The following is a 24,492-nucleotide window of genomic DNA, read 5'->3' on the forward strand; positions in this document are numbered from 1 at the left end:
GTAATGATAAGAGTTACATTTTATAAAAAGTTCATTATTTTACATTTACTTGTCTATTATTTTTTCTGTTAAGTGAAATAACGATTACGATGTATTTTATTGATTAAAGTGAGTCTTCTGAATTTTGTTTTACACACACACACATATGCACACACACACTCATTTTTATAAGCAATTATGTATTTATTTAAATCATTGGATTTAAATAACTCCAATGGGCAATGCAGTTTGTTTTAACGAGGCCATATATGGACTTGTACTACATTAACTGCATTTTTTGAGATGTTTTCTTACCTCTATTTTTCAAGCTACTTCAAATATTATTTTAAAAACAATTTTGATAAAGGTAAGATATAAATAAAAGCAATTTAATTGATTAGAAAGCAAAAGGGTATTTTAATATAATGATCTTATAGAAAAATATGGGCCTCCTAGAATTAGAATTCACATTGGAAGTGTGATAGGGAGAGATGGGAGATCAGATCATAAAGGGAGTGAGGGAAAGGATTTTTAGATTAAAGTTTATCATTTTGGCTCACAGTTGAAAAATGCCAATTGCATGTTTTACATAATTATATTTACTCAGTTTTTATGTTAACTTATTTTTCTATCATCTCCTAATTGTATTGATTTAGCAATAAATGGGTTTGAAAGGGTAAATGATGAATGTTGAGTGGATTAGCCACAAGGTATTGTTTAATACTTACAGTGCCAGTGCTTCCTCAGTTATGGTCCTGAACTTCAAATAGGGGCAGTTTGAGATTATAGATTGGCAATGAATTTCAGATTGTTGGGGATTGCTGTATCTCCCTGCATCTACAATAGATACTGGTATCTGATTGGAGAAGTGAATGTGTTCATTGAGAAAATTGTTATAGAAAACCAAAATGGTATTGCAGTTCTATTTTTCGAGCTGCCTCAAGAAGATGGCAAACAAATTATAGTAAATGAGCATCAATAGACTAATTTCGGTTTGGCCTGTTGGGAAGGGGTCGGTTGTTTACCCTTTAATGCAGTTGAACTGGGACTCTGTTACTGTATATTAACTGCTTTGAGATTTTATAAGAAAATGAGAAGCATGAAATGCTTGAAGACATTGAACTGTAATTCTTATGTTTTATGTGTGTGCAGATTCATAGAGCTGTCTTGAAAGAAGTATTATTTATTGTGTAAGGTAATCCTAGAGATTTAGGGTTTTTTTTGGAGAGAGCTCTGATGGAGATTCCATTTGATTTACTAGTTTATTGATATAGGAAGGAATGAGTGATTCTTTTTGACAAGCTATAATTTAAAACTTGATACATTTGTGGATTAAGTATCTGAAAGTGAAAAAAGCAGACTGTGTGTCTGTATGATTCCATTATTTTCTTTTTGAGTAATGGAAGAAAATTTAATATTAAGTGTTAATACGGAATATCAAAATAGATCAAAGGTTATTATTGCGTATCTCTTGGAGGTGGAATTTAATGGTAAATAGATGATTGTATTTTAGTTTTCAAAATTTTCACAAAGAGCATGAATTCTTTTTGTAATAAAAATATTTTTAAGTATCTGAAGCTATTCTTTTATAGCCACTTCCTACACAGATCAGCAGAATGATTATCCCTAAAAGAGTTAAATTATTTTTGCAGGAATTGGACGAAGTAGTCTTTTTTTTTTTTTTCTGGAGACTGTCAACTGGATCAATGTATTAGCACCTTAGCAATGGCTTTAATTATTGTGTTTCATTTTTAACTAGAAAGATGGTTGTAGTGAAAATTATTTCCATATGATTGAGGTTTAGGCCCTTGGTGAGTTGAAGTGTGTTTAGGCCTGGCTGTCATCTTACTGAAGTCCTCTAAATTACTGCCATTCTTGAACTGAGTCCCTTTAAGAGGTTTTCAAGCCTAATCAATGTTTGCGCTTTTGATGACTGTTAGAAAGGTCCTCAGTGGAACCATTGTAGGAATTTATGCGTCTTTCTACAGTGTCATTAATATGATTTGGTAACCAGTATACTTCCATCATTCCTAGTCTTTGAACTTTGAGGCCGTTTGCTTGTCATTTTTTTCTTTCTTTCCACTGTTTGCCCTTTCTTCCATATCTAGTTAGAATTTGTAGCCCATATATATTTCATTTAAATACCTAACCTGTTATCAATTTTTTTCCAAAATCTTTTTTTTTTTTTTTGAAGGGCATTCATGCATAGACTTTCCTGGGTTTTTTAAAATACAACTATTAAGTGGATGGTTTTTCTTCCTTTTTTTTCTTTGTTCTTAACTCTGCTTGGAGTCCCTTGATCTCCCATGTTTATGCACCTCACTCAGACTTGCCCCACTGTGAGCAATAGTCAGCATGTTTCTCATTCTTTACATTTAAACATTCACTGCAGCTAAACGCTGTATAAGAAATTGTTTGGGACAGACATTTCATAAAGATATACTCCTTATAGGGTTCATTTAGTTCATAGGATATAATATTTGTAAGAGTTAAAAAGTAATATTTATATTCCAGAAGTATCTGAGAGTGTTAGTCACTTTGTAAAGCAGATTGATTTTTTTATAATTTCCAAATTTATAAATGAGGGCGATGTGCACCTTTCTGATATTACTAATAGTTTAACTGAATATTTACTCTTGTGAGTGATGTTGAGAACATAACAGGTTAGAACATAACCCTGTCAGGAGCATGGAATGTTATAATAACATCGCTTGTATTTTATGTATGAGGAAAGTACGTCTCAGAAAAGAGAGACAGTGAGTCTCAGCAATTTGGCCTCTGCTCAGGATCACAGCTAGTGAATGGAGGAATCAGAGTTCAGACCAATGCCCTCAGGCCCTAGCGTTGGTGCGGTGAGTGCCGGTAATGTCCATCTGTTAATAATGTTGTAGTGGAAAATGCTTACAGAGCAAATGTGAAATACCTTTTATTTTTGCTCAATAGTATATTTTTCTTAATATGAACATTTATTTGACTGTATACCGAATGTGGCCTATGTCTTTGTAAAAGCTAAAAGGTGGTCGTGTTCTTTGTCGGTATTCAGCCAGTTTTTTCCTCTCCCTGCTGAGAGAACTGATTAAAAGAACATTTTTATTGCCTGAGTATAAATGTTGAACATATGAAACCCTGTTCTTTTGAAGCTTATGCTAGCCACCCTGTATCTTCCTTCCCTGTTATCTTGTACTCATGTTCACTCCAGATCGTGTATTGAAAAAATTGACATCTGATTCACAGTTTTCCCGTAGATCTCTTGGGTTAAGGCCTTTTCTCATTTTAGGTTGTTTGAGAGTGCAAAATGGGGTAACTCTTTTCAGTTTGATAATTTTCTTATGTACCAGGATCCTTAATTTCATTCGATAATGCTCAAGACCTTATTTCCTGAAGCTCTTCTATGTGTGAATTCTTAAATTTAGATACTCAAATCTAACCATAATCTTTTTTTTTTCTTCTGGCTCTCTTATTCTACTACTTACATAATTCTTATTCTTTGAGGCTCTCCAGTCACTTTCCCACTTTTTTGGGGGTGGGGGGAGGTTCTGCTGCCTCCACTTCCCTGTGCAGTTTATATTTGGCCTCTCTCTTGTTCGAAGACATTTGACGTCATGTTTTTTGGTATTAAATATTAGGATAAATTCCCAGTCTTCAATTAGTTTAATTGTGCTGGGGGTGCTCAGAATAGCTGGAAAAGTTAAGTTACATAGCCTTATAGATTGGTACCCCTATACATTCATGTTTCCTTCTGGTCTTCAAACATAGAAAATGCTCCTTTGTCTTTCTAATTGTCTCCTATTTTCTACAGTGGGCACATTAAATATTCTCTGCTCTCTTTAGACTGTATCCTCTGACACCTAAATCCCAGCAAATATTGCTACTCTCTTCACAGAGTCAGTAGAAGATATCAGAAGGGAGCTCCATCCACTGCTATTTCTGCTTGGATAACCCAGCTGAAACTTTACATGTCTTTAGATCTTATCAGACCTTCTCTTCTTTTTGCATTTCTTATCTCAGTGAATGGCACCACTAGCTGGCTCAAGTTTGAAATGTGAGTATTATCCATTGCTTTTCCTTCCCTCTTCCCAAACACCAAATCCAAAGGATTCAGCATCCTTATCTCAAATCAGTTGACTTCTCTCCATCCTTCCTTTGACCACAATAGTTCAGGCCTCTGTCTTCTTTTGTCTGGAATAATGCAGTACCTTTCTAGTTGGCTTCCAGTGTTTCAGAAAAAAAAATGTTAATCTAACTGTTGCAGAAAAAATTACTCAGTGACACTTGTTAAAGGATGATAAAGCAGACTTTATTTAAGGGAGGATATTCTGATGGGTATAAGTACCACTATAGTTGCGGGGAAAGAGACTGAACTCAACTCCAACGCTAACAAGGACAAGTGGGCATTTGTATTCAAGAAGCAGGGGTTTGGGGTCAGTGGATGGAAAGTTGCTAAGAGGAAATAGCAGAGGAAAGAAAGATTCTTGTTAGACCAACTCAGCAGGATTACTGAAGAGAAGACTGGGTGGGTGATAAGGTTTCCAGGCTGGATCAGATACCAGGGATTAGGGATTTTCCTTAAACTGCCTTAACAGGATTCTTGCTCAAACTGGATTTTACAGGAACAGAGAAGAAAGCCAAAGGTTGGCCTGAGCCTCATTAAAGTTTGGTCAAGGGAGAGAGTCTTTGACACCAGTTCCTGGCTATAATTCTTTACAGTGTTTGTTTCCCTGTAGAGGGATCTTTGTACTACTGATCATACTCCCCACTGCTCTCAGGAGGGGTCCAAAATTTACCAGGGCCCTGAAAGGTCTGGCCCATTTTCCCTTCTCCATCTTTTTCTGTTTTTACTGCAATTCCCTCCTGTTCTGCGTTTCAATCATAGTCAACTGATTTTAGTTATTTGAACATAGTAAACTTTTTCTCATCTCTGGGTCTGAGTATATCCTATCTCTACTAGCACAGTGTCTGGCACGTAATAGGCACTTGATAAATATTTATTATATGATTAAGTGAATAAAGGAATGAATGAAAGTGTCCTGTAGTAGAAGGAAAGGTATAAACTGTGAAATATATATAGGTATCCAAATGACTCAGGTATTGAAAAAGTGCACTTTAATTTTTTTATTCAGTTGAATGATTAGCTGATAATACAAAGGCAACTTGGATATTCAGAATAGTGCATACATTTTCAGTAAGATGCAAATTTATATAAAATGAATAGAAAATCATTTTCATTGAAGAACCCTTTGATAATAAAGGTTGGTGCTAAATCTCCTTAGATTCAGATTTGAATGCTATTTCATGGTTACATTTTTGATTGTTTACTGGGTCTCTTAGAATTCATGAGGAGGTGACCTAAATGAATATGAAACCATCGTCACAACCGGAAAGGCAAGTGACAATATGTCTTATCTATGTTAGGATCAATTTTTTTTTACCTTTCAATTTATCAGTATTTTAGAAGCAAACAAAAGCTCTATGTGACTTGCTTTGAACCTATCTAGCATGACATACTGTATTTTGTTTTTATCACTAAGAATTTATCATATATATACAGAGTTAATAAAATTCTGCATAAAGAAAATTATATCTTCAGGGAGCTTGAAATGAGTTGGGAATGCATGGTGAATGTGTACAGAATAAATTTGGTTTCACTTCAATATAAAATGTAAAATTAACATAGTATGACCAGTGAAGATGATTATGTAGGGTACTAATACCTAATATTTGATTGAGTACGTATTTTGTGCTAGAAATTTTTCTAAGCTCATGTACTCATTATCTTGTTTAATTTTTACAACGTATCAGTTGTAAGTACTGTTACTATCCACATTCTACAGATGAGGACACTGAAATCTAGTGAGATTAAGTAACTTGCTCAGCCTGTAAGTAACAGAGCTAGGATTTGAATTCAGGCTGTCCAACTCTAGAACCTGTACTCATTAAAATAATGTTTTATCTTCAGCCAAAATAAACTGATTGACAAATCGCATTATATATGTATAGGTACAGTTTTCAGTAGTATCTAGTTTTAAGTTTATGCTAATGTAATTTATGGAGAAAATTTCTTGGATTAGGTCATTAATAAGAAGCTATTTCTCAAATATATGTAAATTATATTAATCACTTAATAAAGTTTGATGCAATGTTTCATTATTTAAACATGATTTGGTTCTGAGCCCTACTTTATTTCTTCCATAGCCACCTATTTTAAGGTTGCTGTTTATTTTCCAAATGAGATAACCATTTTCACATCTACTTTATATCTTCCAGAGATTTTATATCTCCCATTTGTTGTCATTTCTTCTATTCTCTTTGTCCTTGTCAGTTTACCTTTTGAAAAACTACCATTGTGTTAGTGCATATTAGAAGAGAGAAGAGATGAAAGCAATCCCAGACCTTGATCTGTCATGTTCCTTGATGGACCTCCAAGTCATTTTTCTTTACTCCCCTGCCCCTTACACTATGTAAGCATAAAATGAGTTACTGTTGTAAGGAAGCTTTATTTTAATTCACATAAAAATATGTCTTTTGTTAGAGAACAAATGTGGAAAATATTGGGAGAATGCGAAATAGAATATCTGACCTTAATGTTACATTTCAATTCAATTAGTTACTAAAAGTAGGTAAACTTAGATTATATGTTATTGAGCATGAGGATAATTGCCTGATGAATTAATTTTCATTCAAATTTGGGTAATTTAAAAGATAAATAGTATCTTGAATGTCTAAAAAGTAGTATTAAAGAGTAAATGGCAAAAGCAATTGTTGTAATTGTTAAAGACCTGCCAGGTTAACTGCATGACAATTAAATTTGGCAATATTTTAATATTCTTAAAAATTATTTCTATTTCATAAATGACAGCTTTTACCTCAGTAAGTAAAAACAAATAGCATAAATTGTGTGTGTGTGCCAGGCAGGGTTCTTTTGATTGCCTAGAGTCAGAAATATATTTAAATTCGCTATAGTTAAAGAGATACATATTTAAGTCTATAGAGTTCTTGCTGGGAAACAGGAAAAGCTGCACAGAAGCTTCAGAAAGGGGAAAGATAGCATTAGAGGACAGCTTCCTTTCTCTAATCGTCATCTTTCTCATCTCTGACATATGGCTTCTTTTTCAGGTGTCATTTGAAGTCACTCATATTTTCTATCTATACCAGCTTCAATTTTCCCTAATTTTCGAGCTGTCACGCTGACAAGAGTATCTAGTCTGGATCCTCGTAAGCAAGGTTAGGACTATGAATTTTAATTTTGCAGGTTAACCAAATAACTGCATTGTGGTGAAATGCATACAGGGACAGGGTATATTGATTTTGTAATATATCCAGTTAGTCTTGGATGATTTGAAGTAGAGGTGCTCTGCATTTTGCAAGCCACTTCGAAATGTGAGAGTTTAGACTTAAGGCCCGAGGACTTATTTTATAATGTTTAAGTGTATGCATATATAAAAAGATTTCCATTCTACCTTTATCTAAAAGTAGTATATTAAAATTACAGTAGGAATATTTTATAGGATAAAATTATCCATATGACATCATTGAAATTCCTATACACTGAGAACAGGTTGCTTTCAATAAAACTTTTAAATTCAAGATCCATTTCTGCCTGGAGAGTTCATTGCTAAGTGCAGCTTTTATAAAAGATTAAGGCTTTACTTTATGTTTGCCTATGTGCACGTTCTTGCTAACTTTGAAGAAGAACGTGGTAGATCATTTTTTTTTTTTAAAGGATCTTAAAATACTAGAAGTCAAGAGTTATATCTGAGACAGTGGTTCTCAATGGGTTTATGTGTTGGGTGTGTTTTTGCCTCTTAAGAGACATTTGGCAGTTCCTGGAGACATTTTTGTTTATCACAACTGGGGAGAGAGGATATGTGTGCTGCTGGCATCTAGTAGGTAGAAGCCAGATATGCTACTGAATGGTTTATAATATACAGGACCTCTCCCTATATAATAAGGAAGTGAGTGCCCAGCCCCCAAAGTTAACAGTGCCAAAGTTGAGAAGCCCTGTTCTGTAGAATTAGCGATCATAGATAGAGTAAAAAGCTCCAGAAGTTCAAAATAGAGAAGAATAGGTTAGTAGAGTTAGAGAAGTTACTTTTTACATTTTTTTTTTTTTTTAATGGCGAGGCAACAACCCTTGGTTGACCTCACAGATTGCAAGGACCTTGTCAGTTTACAATTCCTTATTTTTTTATTTTTTTATGCCTACAGCTCCTGTTCTTCCTAGGTGATCTCCCATCCAAGTACTAATCAGGCCTGACCCTGCTTAGCTTCCAGGATTGGGCTTGTTCAAGGTGGCATGGCTGTAGACACTTTTTACTTATTTTGAATGCCTTAGAGGAAGTGAGGGTGGGGTGGGGGAAATTCACTTCTACTGAAAGCCTGAGTTTAAAAATATCTAAATTGACTGTATCAAACTATTTTTTGACTTTGATAATTGTACATATAAACCAGTTTTGGTTATATTTTTAATTCTTATTCATCAGATTATTTTTTCATTTCTTCAATTTTCTTAGTTAATGGTAGCCCAAGATGGGACTATGAGAATAAATAATTCTTTGTAATTGATATCTAGGAATAGTTTAACTAAATATTTTCTCAATGTAAATGTAAATTGAACTATATCTTTGTGTCAAGCATGAGTTTTAGATGTCCTTTGTTGAGTACAGTTGTTACTTTTTGTAATGATATGTTAATTTCTGGAAAGTTTTTGGTAAAGACAATTTTTACTATATTGTGAAATATATTTTATTTATAAACTAGATTCTTCAGCTATTTATTTCTCATGAAATTATAGCTATACCTCAAAATATGTTTAAAAACAAAATTCTTGAAATGCCATGAGCTCTTGAAACAACTTTTAAAAAAATGACTGTAAATCATCTTCATTGTAACTCATTGATTATTCAGTGGTACATATGAAATTCCTGTGTGAAAAATGTAGCTTTACTATATCGAATATCCTAATAAATAAATGAAATATTTAGTCAGTAGTTCTTAACTGTCTTAATATTTGAGTTTTTCTGAATGAGTTTAAATGTTCAGGTTTCTTAAAGCAGCTGCCAGGGAAACTTTTTCAAACCCTGAGCTTCTTGGCCTGAAACGGGCATTTAGGGTCATTCTCTTCACCATAAGCATCCCGAGAGAAAAATTCCACATCTAAATAGAGCCACCAGATGGCGATCTTTTACGTTGTTGAAGATAGTAGTAAGTGGTGAAAATTGAATTGATTGCCCAAATTAAGCAATATGAGCTCAGCTATGATATTTAGCAGTGGTGAAAGGTGTGGATTGGCTTTGCTTCTTTCTGAAACGTTTTAAAATGAGACAAGTTTTCATTTGTTTTAAAGAAGTTTTTCCTTCTTTTCTTGGCTATTTGCTTCAGATTTATCTGTGGAAGCCAAATTAAAAGAATATCTTTATATATTTTAATATTGATGCTAACTTATTATGTTAAAGTTTTTGCCTTTTATGGTATTTATTGATTTACCAATTTTTAAAATAGCTTTAAAGTATTTAAAAATTATTAGGTGAGCATTATGATTGACTAATTTATATTTTACGTTTAATTCTCTAAATAAGGCATATGAACAAACAAGAGTGTATGTAGAGCAAATAAAGTTATATGTAGTTTAAGTTAGGGGAAAGCATGTGGGCTAGTGGAAAGAGCATAGGCTTTGAAGCGTGACAGCCCCGGGCTGGAAAATGATCAGCTGTTACTTACAGAGTTATTGTGAGAATTAAAAATAATGTTTGTTTAGTGGCCTGCTGAAAAGTGCATGGTCCCTGCAGGCAGACAGACATGATTTTAAATTCTATCTTCTTCAAATACAAGCTATATGGGACTTGGAGAAAATTACTTAACTTTTTAGAGCCTAAGTTTCTTTTTTCACATACTTGGGATAGTAATACCTACTTCTAGAATTGTTTAGGGTAGTAAATGAAAGAATGTATATGAAGTATAGAGGAAGTTCTAATAAATGACATCTATTATGTGTATTTTCTGTTACTATAAAAGTGGTAATAACTACAGTGTATGTCTATATGTAATAAGAAATAGATCTAATTTCCTGGCCTATTGTTACTAAAGGAGATTGTTCTTCCCATACTTTTATTTCTTTAAGAGTTTAGGAAAATATAAGGAAAATAACAATTTTAAATTAAAGAATTTAAAACATGTTTTCTCTTAAGACAATAATGCATCTGAATGTACCTTCCACCCCCTCCTTACTTTGGTCAAATAAAGAGAAACTTTTATGGGTTCTTTGCTTTGTGTCAGTAGCACCATCTACATCATTAGCAGTTACACCCTGTATTAGGTTACTGTACTGAAAAAATGACTTCATATCTGTAAAGGGAACTTAAATGGGTACCACGTATGCTTTCTTAATCATTCTAATTCCTGTACAATTCCCTACCAGCTTAACATGTCTAGATTTTTTTCCCCCCTTTGGCTGATTGAAATTCACAGTTAGAGTTCTAAACTTTTTAGTATTTCTTTCCTGAATTTAAGATTTAAAAAAATCTGTTTATGTGATTATATAATTGTCTGACTAAAGTCAAAAAAATGTTACTTTTCACTGTGCCTACAAAATCATTTTTAGAAAATGGAAATATATTGAGGAAAATTTTGGACCATCTTCTGACCTTGGGAAATATGCTTTCAAAAATGTTATTTGCCTTGTAATTAAAGTTTGCCTATCAAAACATGAATTGGTCATAGTTTTGACCAACACGATAGTTTTTTTACCTTACTAACATGAAGAATTAGCTAACATAATTTTTACTTTTAGTGACTTCTTAATGATTATATTTGATATTAAATCTCATGCTATATATTGAATTAATAGATCCTTTACATCTTTAGAAAAGCATGATCTTTCTTGAAACATAGACCAACCTGTATTTCCTTCTATACTTGGTCTATGTCTATGTAAACATGTACTCACAGATAATGTTTTATCCTTTGTGAAACATAAAAATGCGATCATAAACATGTAACTCTACAACTTGCTTTTTTCTTAACAGTGTATTACTGATATCTATTGATTTTGTAGTTATAATTTTTTATATCTTCATAATATTCCATGGTAAGCAGACATTCCCCTATTCATTTACTTTCAAGTTGTTTTCTGTTTTTCGTTGATTCGAACAGTAAGCATGCTCATCTTTGTATTTTGGTGCCTTTATTTCTGTGGAGTAGACACCCAAAAGTGTATTGCTGCACAAAGGATATTCTTAAAACTTTTTAAAAAGTTTTGAACAACTTCCATTCCCACTGGAAAGTTACGAGAATGTCTGTCTTACTATCTTTATCAGCTTTAGATAGACCAAAGCACTCAAGATCCAGCGCTTTGTTACTCTACACATTTTACAATATAAACATTGGCGTATTGCTCTGAAGAAACTGAGTACTAAGAAAAATAAGGAAGAGGCTGCAGAATATGCTAAGCTTTTGGCCAAGAGAATGAATGAAACCAAAGAGAAATGCCAGGAACAGGTTGTCAAGAGAAGTAGACTGTCTTCTCTGAGAGCTTTTACCTCTAAGTCTGAGTCCAGTGAAAAATGAGATTTTGTTAAGAGTAACAAATAAATAATATCAGACAACCAAAAAGAAAAGTACGGTAGACTAATTACCTTTCTATTTAATATGTAAAAGTTGATTTTTAAAATTTTATTTGAATTTTGGCTTAGTGTAAGTCCCCAAGATAGTGTCACAACAGGACACATTCATGTTGGAGAAATAGATCTTGATGAATAATACCATTTTGTTTTTCATTCATGTTGGAGAAATAGATCTTGATGAATAATACCATTTTGTTTTGCGATTTGGGAAATTAAAAATGTGCATGCACCTAATTCCTTCTTTTCTCTTCTGGGGCCTTTTTCCTTATGCTCAGAGTTTTTATAATCCAATGGGAGAGAGACATATGCACGACCAGGAGGTTAAGCTCTTAAATGCTAGTGGGGAGGGCCAATATTTTCTACAGGAGGTAAATTTCAAGAGGTCATTTTAGAAATTGCTTTAAATTTGAACCTGATTGTTTGCAGATGTTCTTTGTTCTGGGCTTGATGTATTGAGAATTTTTTAAATCAGTGAATAACATGTCTTTTCCATTTGTTTCTTCAGATTTATGTTCATTTGCCAAGTATAAATCTTAGAAAGTTTGAAGATTTTAAAAGTATGATTAATTATATGCTTTCTTGTAACTGCTGATATAATTGGAGTTTCTAATTCTTATAGAAGTTTAATAAACAGGAAGCTTTAGTTGGATTTGAAGGCTATGACATGTCTTTTGCCTGTTATCAATAGTCTCATATAGAGTAGTGGAAGATTAAAAGAAAGCATTTTTTTAATACATTATTTTAGTTTTAAATCTTTGTTATTTATATGGTACACATCATCAATGAATTCTATAGGATTAGCTGGTAGTAAGACTACTTTTGGAATATAGATATTTCTATGGAAAATATTGCTTATTTGCTTGGTTAAAATACAGACTTAGATGGTACCAGGAAGTAAATTTGTGTATCCAGAGTATATTTTAGTTTAATTTAGATTACATTTTACATGAATTTTGTTTATTTTATTTTATTCATTCATGTTCATTTAGAATTTTGTTTTAATCATCTATAGTTGGAAATTTTTTTTCTTAAATTCCTTTTACATAGAAGAAAACCAGGGACTGAGAAAGACTGAGTTGAATCCTAATTCTATTGCTTATTAGCTATGTGACTTTGAAGAAGTGATTTAACCTCTCTGAGCCTTAGAGTTGAGAGGATTAAATGAAAAATCTGAAGATGAATTGTTATAATATATGTGATGGTGTTTAGCATAGTGTTGGCACATAATAGGTGCTCAATAAATATTTTTATTTTTTAGAAACTCAGAATAACAAAATATAACATTTTAATCTCCCAATATATATTAAAATGTTTATCGAGCAAATATTACAGAGAAAATAAAAAGACTATAATTCACTCATAACTCTGTAATTTTATATTTAAACCTGTAGTCTTTTACAGTAGTTCTCAAAGTGCTATCCATGGAACCCTGGCAGTCCCTGAGATCCTTTCAGGGGGTCTACAAGGTCAAAACTATTTTCATAATAATTCTAAGACATTATTTGCCCTTTTTACTCTATTGAAATTTGTGCTGATGTTGCAGAAGCGCAGTGATGGGTGAAATTGCTGGTGCCTTAACACAAAACAAGGCAGAGGCACCAAAGAGCGCTAGTAGTCACTCTAGGTTTAAAAAACAAAGCAACAATATGTACTGATGAAGTAGTACAAACTATTTTATTAAATCAGCCTTTGAGGACACGTTGCTTTAATATTCTGAATAACAAAATAGGAAGTATGCACAAAAACACTTCTACATACTGAAGTGCAGTAGTTGTCTGGAGAAAAAGCACTAGTGCCATTGCTTGAGTTGCGGGCACAACTAACTGCTTTCGTCATGGAACATCATTTTTTTGTTTGAAGAATAACTGGCAGATTAACCGTGGTTATTCAGACTTGACACTTGACGGCTATTTCCTCGGAAAAAAAATGAGGTGAGCCTGACACTTCAAGAAAAACAACTGGTAGTATTTGTTAGCAATGATGATAAGTCTAGTCTCCATGAAACAATTAGAATTTTGGAAAACTTGTTATCTGCCAGCCTGACTGTCATACTTTCTCAGCACTCGAATTTACCTGATGAGAAGAATGGTCATGTTAACAAGTGTGATTTTTAAAAATTGTATAATGCAATGTGAAATTTGTAAAAGCCCTATACCCAGTGAACATATATTTTACATTCAAAGTGGTAGACCAATGGATTTCAATATAACAATGTAGAAAACATTCATTTGAAGTGATTTCAGATTCCATCTTGCAAACTAACCTTTAAGAAATGATTGTTTGTTGAATTTGGTGAAGTATCGAGGAGAAATAGTCACAGTTACCCGAAAAGAATATTTTAAAACACTCCTCCCATTTCCAACAGTATTTGTATGAACTTCAATTTTATTATATAATTCAACCAAATAAATCATGTCAGATTGATTACAGAAGTAGATAAAAGAATCCAGTTGTCTTATATTAAGTCAGATATTAGCGATTTAGAAAAATGTAAAAGCCATTCTTCTCATTTAATGTTTCCATTAAAATGTTGTTTAGGTTAACATGTAATGGCTTTATTATTTTTAAAACGAATTTAAATATTTTAAAGTTTTCTCAGTTTTACTTCCAATATGGTAAATATAGATGTTAAACTTATATAAACAAAGGTCCTTTGAGGGTCTTTGGTAATTTTTAAAAAGAGTGTAAAGAGATCTGGAGTCCAAAAGGTGGAGGGGTACTGCTCCTTTCCTTGTTCCCTTTTAGCTGTTATCTGTACGATATATGATTACTAAATTTTTGATTGAAATAATCAAAAACTATAATATGATTTATCAATTTTGTTATTAATATAGTTATAGTAATGGTAAGAAGACACAGCTCTCTTCAGATGAAAACATCTTTGGCTCTTTCCTGAAATTAAGTGAAAGGGCTAGATTTAACTAACTTGTTGAAAATTTATTCTCTAAGATATTGTATATACACACATACTAACACTTCCATCCATGTATATTTAGGGTGTGCTCTCTTGAACTGTTACAGAAAGGTTTAGGTGTATATTACTTTAGCTTGAGAGATTAGGTAATTTAGAAGACAGTGATTGGCTGTACCATAAAAGCAACTTAGAAGAGTTCATCTGTGCAAAGCACAGTGACCTAAATCAGATACGTACTCACTGTCTCTGGAATCTTCAAGGGACTGACTACATTTCATTATCAAAAACAAGGCATTTATATATTACTATGGAAAGATTTCACTTGGAGAAGAAGTTACCTGTATGTACCTAGTTATGATCTTCTGTTTTATTTATAAGCATTTGGATCTTTCAGAGTTTTAACAGTGGAGCTTGAAGAAATGTCAGGCTTATTAGCACTGGCTTAGAATAGTATCATCCTCTGTAACCTTGGCTGTAGAAGTCATCTGCTGAAAAGAGTAAATCCTTGTATAAAGTTAGCAATGTTTGTAGCATCTTTATTATTCTATAAAATTAGTTTTTTGATTAGTTGATATTACTGGAATGAGGCTTTAAAATTTTGGCTAAGATATTAGGAAAGAAGTAACTGTCATAATGGCTAAGTTAGTTTTGAAGCTAAACTGAAGTATTTGATAACTAAAATTACATGGTGAATAATCATAATTTATGGGCAGTGTTACTTTTTTGGGCTATAGTCAAGTCTTATATAATGAAGACATTAATTTGTGATAGGGATCTTCTGTTTTATTTTTATTTTATTTTTCTGCTGTTTTAATGTATTTTGTACACCTCAGGTATCAGAAATGGATATTAGATCAAGTTTATGAATATATTGTTAAATAACCTTTTAGTACTTTTTTCCCCTACTGTTATGCTTTAGGCATATTAAAGTCTCATTTTCAATCATTTGACCAAGAAAATATAAATTATGGATTTTGCTTTTCAGGTGAGGTAAATGACTGTGAGAGAAAGTTAAATGTGGTACGTAGTTAAAAATTTGTTTCAGACAAAACTAGATTTAATTTTACTGGGAATGCTCACTTGTGAATTGAATTTGATTTTATCATGTGTTGACGCTCGACTTTTTTTATAAGCTGATTTTTTAAATTTAAAAATAATGAGTACTTTTCTATGTTTGAGCTGTAATTGTGTTCATAAGGAGTCCTTAAGTGGATCTAATATAAATTTTTAGCTGAGCGTCTTGTCCTTTGAAACATACTCAGTATTCAGCAAATATTTATTGGAGAACTTACCAAGGTCTAGACCCTACCTGAGGCTGAAGATGCAGTGAGCAAAAACAGATGTAGTTTGCCTCTTCTTGGAACTTACTGTTCAGGCTGGGAGACAGTTAAGGAAGTACTTACGTAAATAGTAATTCTAAGTTTTAATAAATGCTGTAAAGAAAAAGTACTGTGTGTTTGCAGCATATGTTATAGTAGCGTCCTTAGTTTATTGTCTAGTGTTAAAGAATCCATGTAGCCAGGACTTTAGAGATGTGGCTTTGCATTTTAGTTCTTTCACTGGCTAACAGTGTGATCTTAAGCAAGTCACTTAAGCTCTGTGTGCGTGTGTGTGCGTCTTTCGTGTGTGTGTGTGTGTGTGTGTGTGTGTGTGTATTTATAAAATAAGAAAATTGAACTGTGAAAGTGAAACCCACCCACACCTTTGAGTTTGTGAGGTCTCATTTATTCATTAGAGATGGAAAGGTGAATTCATTAACCTCTGGATTTCTTATCATGGGGAGGCACATTCCTATAAATTAAATGACAAACTGGGCATTTGTCACTGATTTACTCCCAGTACGTGGAATAATGCTTGGCACATAGTATGAACTCAGTAAATATTTGTTGAATGAATGGATGAGTTCCTTAATAACTAGTCTTTAAAGGAAATGAGACTTCTTTTAATGTCCATCTGATTCATGCGGATCAAGGGAAGAATAGGGAAACAGACCATATTGCTAAGGGATTTTGTGGCTCTCTCCTGTTGGTTTTCAGTAGAAAAATGCAGTGGAACCCTCAAAATACCTAGCTAACAATAACCCCATGCTGACTGAAGGTGGGGAATCTTGATAGAACACCTACTGGTCCTTTTGCTGAAAACCATCTACTGGATCTGTGTGTGTGTGTGTGTGTGTGTGTGTGTGTGTGTGTGTGTGTGTTTTCCCTTTTGAGTAGAATGCCTGTGCTTTTTTTAAAAGCCCATTTTGGAAATAGATTTTATTATCTTCATTTCTGTTAATAAACGTACACATACTTGATAACCTAAAATAATTTCTATATTTTTTTTTGGTGTGAGTGTAATGAATTAGACCTTGGAATGAATACATCTCTTTAGAATGTAATAAATATTTGTGATTTATAATTTCTGGTAGAACCCTGATAAGATTTTCCATTGTCCATGGCTCTTATGCCTTGTAACAAAGCAGCTGACAGTAAAGTGTGTCAGTAACAATCCTGGCTATTCCTTGCCAGGTTTTTTGCCTCATACCTCTTTGAGTTCTCTTACTCTTCCATTCTTCGATTTCTTCACTTTTCCTCTGGAAACTTCTTTAAAACTTAAATTCTCATTAGTTTTAACCATGATATTTGAAGCAAAAATGTCCGAAGCTTTTTGTTCCAATGTCTGAATCTATCCGTTTTCCACTCCGTTTGGTGACAAAGCATTTTTAACAAGGCTTTTACAATTTTTTTCCCCCTGCGAGAATCACATGATTGCATGAGTTTAAAATTTGCAATTTAAAGTTTGCAGTAATTTTCCATATGCCTTTTACACCTCAGCTTACTTTAGAGGTAATATATGGATCAAAAAATGCTGAATGAGTTTTTTAGAAACTATAAATATCATTCTTTGGCTTTCCATTTTATGAAATAGTAGTCATTTATAATTTCTCCCTTCCACTAGATTAGAAAAGATTATTGCCTTGTTCTTAAGCCGTTTGCCCATAAATTTAAAGCTTTCTAATATTTAAGCCCAACTCTTGGTGATAGGGTTGGGAATTGGGGTTATTCGGAGGAAACTTGTATTTTGGGGGAGAACATTATTGTTTATATATACTTTGATAGTTTGTCCTACGTGTTTTAGGGAAAATATTCTGACACACAAATCAACTTTTAGAACAGTATTTATAGATTTAGGGTTGCTTGTATTAATGAATACTATAGTAATTTTATAGTATTTTCCTGTGAATTGGAATGTACATTTCATTTTCTGAAGGGTTAAAACAGTGTAAATGAAGTGGGAGTGGTCCCAAGAAGAACTACTAAAATGTTTAAGGGCATGAAGCAACCGAAAGAGAAATTTAAATGTGAGGGACTTAGGTCTTTAAGCATAATCCAAGAATAGGTTCATACTTTGGTGTGTTCCAGAATCACAGAGAGAGGTTATTAAAAATACATGTGATAGGGTTCCACCTTAACTTACTGAGCCAGCATCTCTAGCATAGAGCAAGGGAAGCTGAATTTTAACAAGCTCCGTAAGTGTGTCTGAATTTATAATATATTATAAAAATCTCAAAAAGTAATACAGTTTTAGGCCCTAACTGCAAGTAATACAGTTAGTTACAGCATCTTGACATTTCATCCTAGTTATGTATGTATTTTCTGTGAATAATTCTCTTATACAACCATAATACTATTTTCAGATACATTTAAAATTTTCATGTCAGTTTTAATTAGATAATTAATAGGTATTTGTTTCTGTACTTGTAAGACTTCTCTAATTAATCTAGTTTTAAAGTTATGTGGTAGATGAGAATGCATTTTTTAATAGAAAAACAGAAGTTTCCTTATTCAGATTCGGTAAAAATATCAGCATCTTCTAAGGATCATGTACTAGTGCTTGGCATTTTCACGTAGTATGTAATCCCACAACTCTTTCAGGTGGGTATCGTACTTGTATTTGTCGATGAGGACTAAGATAGACAGGTGAAGTGGCTTTCAAAAGATTACATACTTAAGTCTACCTCTCTATGTACATGAATAAATAAAAGCACTATAAGAAATAAATACAGAGGTCTGCCTCTACTGCCAGAGGTCTAGTTTTACTACTTTTTATATGTCCTTCCAGTGTTTCATTATATAAATTCAAATATTCCTATTCTAGAGACTTCGTTACAGAAAAAGTAGCATACTGTATCTGTGGTTCTCTACCTCGTGTTTTATTTTGTAGTAGGTCTTAGATATTTTTCATGCTGGTACATAGTGACTGTCTTCATTTTCTTCAGTAGCTTGGTATTCTACTGGGCACATAGTCCTCTGTTAAGGGACCTTTTGGTTGCTTCTAGTCTTCTCCTGTTAAAACTGTAATAAATAAACTTGTTCATGTGCCATTTCATATATAGAGAATTTAAACTTTCTTTATGATCTTATATGAATATTTCTTAGATCTGTTGTCTTCGTTATAGAGCAGTCGTAGTCTGAATCTCTACCTTATTTTATAAATAGGAAATCCGAAGCCAAGGCAAAATAATTTTAAGATTAGAGTGATCAATCTTGCATTGATATAATTTGGATGCCTTTTTATTCTTTCACATATTTGTTTTCTCAGTGCCTTGACTTTATTTCATTTAGGCAGACTTTATAAGCACTGGCTTGTGTCATTTCTCTGAGGTTAAGAATGAAAATATTTTGATGTCAAGGGTTGCTCTTTGCTGTTGCTATTTTTAGTTTTCCACTATATTCTTAGAGTTAGAAAACGAAGAAGAGTTTTTTTCTAGATCTGGATTTAAAAATAACTGACCTATTAGCAGATCGAAATTTGAATTTGTTTTTTTTTTTTGAAATACTAAAAGTAAAACATTTGTTGTAACAAAAAATTAAACACTACACAGTTGTCTCTGTTATTCCCTACTGCTTTCCAGTCATCAGACTGTGACAGTGTTAGTTTAATATTTAGCCTTCCATGTTTAATATTACATATGTTTTCATATATACTTGAAAAAAGAACACAAAAATGTACTCTGTAATGTATTAACTTACTCTCTTTAGAAATATGGCTTTAAAACATTATGCTAAAATGATAGGATTTAAACTATATAGATATCTAACCAATGTACTGTATACTCGAAACTAATTTAAATGAATAAATTTAAAAAACTCAAAAAAAAAAAGGCAGTATATTTGTTTCAGAAGTGTATGGCTCCCTTGAAACATCAGTGGCTTCGTTCTAAGGGATTTTCAGTATATAGCCTTATGCACCCTGAATTACCCGTAATATGTCAAGATTGCTAGTTTGTGTGGCATACTTAACATTTGTATTTAAAGCAGACTGCCTTTCTGATTGATGTTTCATGGCATTAAAAAACTAGGTAATCTTTTTAAGAAAAGGGAGAAATTTAGAGGCTTCCTCCACTCCTTTTCTTTTATAGGGCTAATGTGAACTTTTTAGACTTTAAAATTTTAACTTTTTTTAAAAAAATTATTTTTCAATTAGAGTTGACATCCAGTATTATTTTATATTAGTTCAGGTGTACAGCATTTGAAATTTTAACTTTAGCTTGTTCTGCAAGTTAAAACATGAAAACATTCTCATTGAAAACCCCAACAGTAATAGTAAACTAATATTCTCAGTTGGCTTTAAGTTAAATGGCTTACTTAAGGCTTCACAGATGGTTAGTGTCTAATGGGAACAAGCTGGGTGGACCCTAAGTGGTGATGTGCTGATGGACATACTTTTTTTTAACATGCCACTTTTTGTACTTATCAGAAGTATTTTTTTTTATGATAGATGCTTAGGGGTCAAAGAATATGTGTCCTTTCAATAAGTAAATACTGTGAGATCACCCAGTTTAGCTATTTTTTGAGTGTTAGTTGATTAGCTTTGTAAGTATGTCTCAGCTTATAAGTATATCTAAATATAAATAAAAGTGTCTTCTTGTTGTTTAGGGGTGAGAGATAAGGGCATTGTTTGGCTTCCTATCTTGGCAATTGTTCCTGCTAAGTGAAAGTTTAGAATGGGAGCAGTTAATCCTTTTTAAAATACACAGTATGTTGCCTCTTGGGATAATGCAACTTCTGTGCCTTTTATTTAGGGGACAGCTTGTCTTTCTTACTTGTGCATGTTTAGGAACAGATGACATGGAATCAATGGAAGAAAGCTAAATAAAGATTTTACAGTATGACATGCTTAATGGATGCTAATTATTATTCATCCTTGTACTTTTTTTGTGGGTTTTTATTTATTTCCTACTTTAAATTTAGCCTTTCCTCATTTCTAAGGGTGTATGATTGCCAAGAGGCAGTTTGACTAACCTATAAACTGTTGTGTATCTTTTTTCTTAGTCCATTATATGAAAATGTCTCACGGTCTACACAGCCTGCTTCCGACTTCTTTAAATATGGAGACTAGCAAGTCATTCACCTTCTCTGAGTTTTCTATATTAAGTTGAACACCGGTCCTTTACAGTCATGTACAAGTACCTCTTAATATCCAAATCTATTCAGTTCTGTGGTTTAGAGCTAAACCTTTAGAAAGTAAATTTGGATATCAAGAGATCTGCATTTTCTTAACATACTATGTCTGGTTCTGAGAGTTTGGATAGCAGGGAAGTTTTAAAATGTAATCAAATTGATTCAGTTCCTGAGTTTTAGGATATGAGAATTTGGATACTAAGAGTTTGAATAGCAAGGAACAATTGTATATGATGAATCTATTTTGTAAAAAAACTATGCACAAAAGTACAATACTTAGATCAAAAGTTGGAGGAGACTTTAAAATATCATTTTACCTGACCTCTTTTTTGATCCTTTCTAAACCAAACTGGTTTCCAGTTTATGCTTGGACACTGAATGTGGTAAGAAGCTAAGTGCATTATGTGTCGCTTTGGTTTACTGTCCTAAGTGGTAGAGATGTTGGACAGTAAGAGCAACCACAGAGAAAACGGCAGTTGTTGAAAGTTTGTCTTCTTGTGAAATTAAAAAAATACTGTAATCAGATGGATAAAAATGTAACTTCATTCTAGGAGAATGATTAACAATGTTGTAATTAATGTTGAAATTATTTAATTCTCTCATCTCCACTTGTCTCTGTTGTCTGCAGTTACTAATTAAAGTGTAAGGACCTTTGAAGAGAACAAATTAGATTATTTCCTTTCCTTTTTGAAAGTGTTTTCCCTGCTCTTCTGCTTTGGAAGATTTGTAGTACCTTGCTTCCCTCTGAGCCAGGAGACTGCCCATTTCCCGTTGCGCATCCTTTTGCCTGCTCTGAATGACTGGTTTCAGATCATCCATCCCTTCGTCATGCCCTAGCCCCTTCCTGCTGATTTCTGGTTCTTTATCCTCTTTCTGGGCCATCCTTTTCATGCATTCATCTTTTGCTTTGATTCTTTGACAAAGGCATTATAGGACAGGACCTCTCTGGTGTGAATGGCTTGCTGAATGAGGTTCCATATTCTGAGTTCCTCTGTGTACTGCACACAGCAGAGACTTCGTGAGCTGATCCATGTCATCCCTGAAGTTCAGATAGGCCTGTTTAATATCAGCCAACTCTTCCTTGGAACTTTTGTATATCTTTAAAAGCTTGTTTGTTTTTCTCCAATATGTTTCCCACTCCCAGGCTTGTCTGAGCACAGCAGAGGCCACTCTTCCCTGCTCATTGTATACTGCTCTCTAGTCTTTGTCACGTACAATGGAATAGACTTTCCTGAGGAACTGGAAGTGGTGGGTGGTGTCCTCCTTGTCACCCTTGCCCACTCAGTCTGGGTTCACCAGTTGGGACACCTTGTGATATGGTAGACAAGGTTCAAGGCCTCATGCCATCCATTCAGTCTGCAGGGCTGAATATTCCCTTGCACCCAGCAGACCCATGCTGAGCTGCAGCTCAAACTGAAGACATTTTGAGGGAAGAGAATTTGTTCATCTGCCTCTGTGGCATAGAATCTCGTGCATAATAGTGATGATTATAATGCTCCTTTGAAAGTTAAATTAGAAGTTGAGAAGAAAAGTGAAAGCTAAAATGTTATTATTTTAAAAATCGTCTGTGCAACATTGTGCAATAAATGTGTTTAGTTTTTTTGTTGAACTGAAGAAGGGAACAAAATTTTGAAGGTAGATTTTCACAACTTAAAGTTAGAATCTCCTTAGTGGTTAAATTTTGGCAGGGCCTGTCCTTTGTATAGTTGCTATACAAACAGTTGCTATAACTTTGAGTGGTTCTTGGTTAATTTGCCAAAGTGTTACTGCATGTTAAGTCTGTAGACTCATTTTTGACAATTTTATGTTTAATCATAGTCCAAAGTAATATAGCTAAGTTAATTTAAGCGTTTCCTTTTAGAAGACCAAAGAGGAAAGAACAAGAAAGTGTTCTATATTGATATCTAAGGGTCCCCACTCACCCCAGATTTTCTTCAGTTTCTGATCTGGAGGATCTTTCTGTTGAAATGACTATATGTCCCAGTTATGTATTAACTACCACAGAAGACCAATTAAAACTCTTTGCCACCTCAGTTTTTACTGTGAGATTTTTGAATGGTCTTCTGTCAATTAAATAAAAGAAAGCCTATAAGCATACTTTACAAAGGATGCAGTTAGCTATAATAAGAATTCAGTTCTTAGAGAAGAATGCAGTCTTACATATTTTTTGGCTATCTCAAATAATATACCTAGTAGTAGGTCCTCACTATTGATTTCATAAACTAATAAGAATAATTTCTTTTAGGGTCCTGATGAAGAAGCAGTTGTAGATCTTGGCAAAACCAGCTCAAATGTGAACACCAAGTTTGAAAAAGAAGAGCTAGAAAGTGAGTTTGTTTCAATTACTTATGCTTAGCAGGATAAATTGCTAATGAATGTTTGTGTTCTTTTAAGTTTTACCTACTTTTGTTGGAAGTATTTTTTTGTCATTGTGAGGTACACCATACATTCAGAGGGATGTCCAGTACTTTTCTAAATATATTATAAAGATTAATACAGCAAACACCCATATAACTGTTACCTATATCTACAAAAAGAACATTTCCTGATTATTTACTCTTAGTTGAAAGTATTGGTATGACGTAGATTTCATAATGCTTTTCAAACGTCACCAATGGTTACCATTACCACAGTTAATACTTTTTATTTTTTTCATCTCTAGCAGGTTGGATAATTTGTATTATGAACAAACTAGAGTAATAGACTAATGAAAGCCACAGTTATCACTAGTTGTCATCTAAGTGTTCGTTTTATAGGTCTGTTACATAAGCTTTTTAAAATACTATAATAACCTCAGCATAGAATTGTGGAGCAAGTGAATTATTTGCTAGTCTTCCTTCTCTAAGAAGGAAGAAGTGGTTTCTTTTTTTCAAATTTTATTTTTAAGTAAATTTAGATTTACAGAAGAGCTACAAAGTAGTACAGTGTTCCTATATACCCTTCACCCAGCATTTTCAAATGTTAACCATCATGTTTATGTAATCATACGTTTATGAAAATGAAGAAATTAACATTGATCCAATACTATTAACCAAACCAGTGGTCCCCAATCTTTTTGGCACCAGGGACCGGTGCTCCTTTGAGAATCTAATGCCCTGAGGTGATCTGAGGTGGAGCTGAGGCGGTGAAGCTTCACTCACTGCCCCGCTACTCACTTCCTGCTGTACAGCCCTGTTCTTAATAGGTCACAGACCGGTACCAGTTTGGGGACTCCCGAACTAAATTACAGATTTTATTCAGATTTCACCAGGTTTTTTTTTTTTTTTTTTTTTTTACTGATGTTCTGTTCAAGGATCCAGTTGAACAGTTTAGGATTCAGTAGTGTGTTTAGTTGACATGTCTTAGTTTCACTTAATCTATGACAATTTCTTGGTCTTTCCTTTTTTTTTTTTTTTAATTTGACATTTTTGAAGAGGAGTGGTTAGATCGTAGAATGTCTTTTAGTTTAGGTTTGTGTAATGTGATGAACAACAGACTGAGGCGATGGATGTTTGGGGAGCATGCCACAAAAGTGATGAATTCTTCTCAGTGT

The 24,492-nt window shown here is 33.3% G+C and overlaps 1 protein-coding gene across 9 annotated transcripts in view; it reads left to right on the plus strand.

Annotated features, from left to right (window-relative positions):
* The window catches only part of SLC4A7 (solute carrier family 4 member 7), a 96,879-nt gene that overhangs the window by 11,555 nt on the left and 60,832 nt on the right, over positions 1 to 24,492 (plus strand). For 6 of the 9 annotated variants that reach the window (XM_039836724.1, XM_039836722.1, XM_039836717.1 and 3 more), the window contains exon 2: positions 23,206 to 23,287. In XM_039836724.1, coding sequence (XP_039692658.1) covers positions 23,206 to 23,287 — 82 coding nt within the window. Of the gene's footprint in view, positions 1 to 14,548; positions 14,852 to 23,205; positions 23,288 to 24,492 lie in introns of those variants that run through there. The other 3 variants (XM_039836723.1, XM_039836721.1, XM_039836718.1) reach the window with 3 other exon arrangements.

The sequence above is a fragment of the Pteropus medius genome, unplaced genomic scaffold (genome assembly GCF_902729225.1).
Source record: "Pteropus medius unplaced genomic scaffold, Ma_sr-lr_union100, whole genome shotgun sequence".
NCBI classification, from domain to species: domain Eukaryota; kingdom Metazoa; phylum Chordata; class Mammalia; order Chiroptera; family Pteropodidae; genus Pteropus; species Pteropus medius.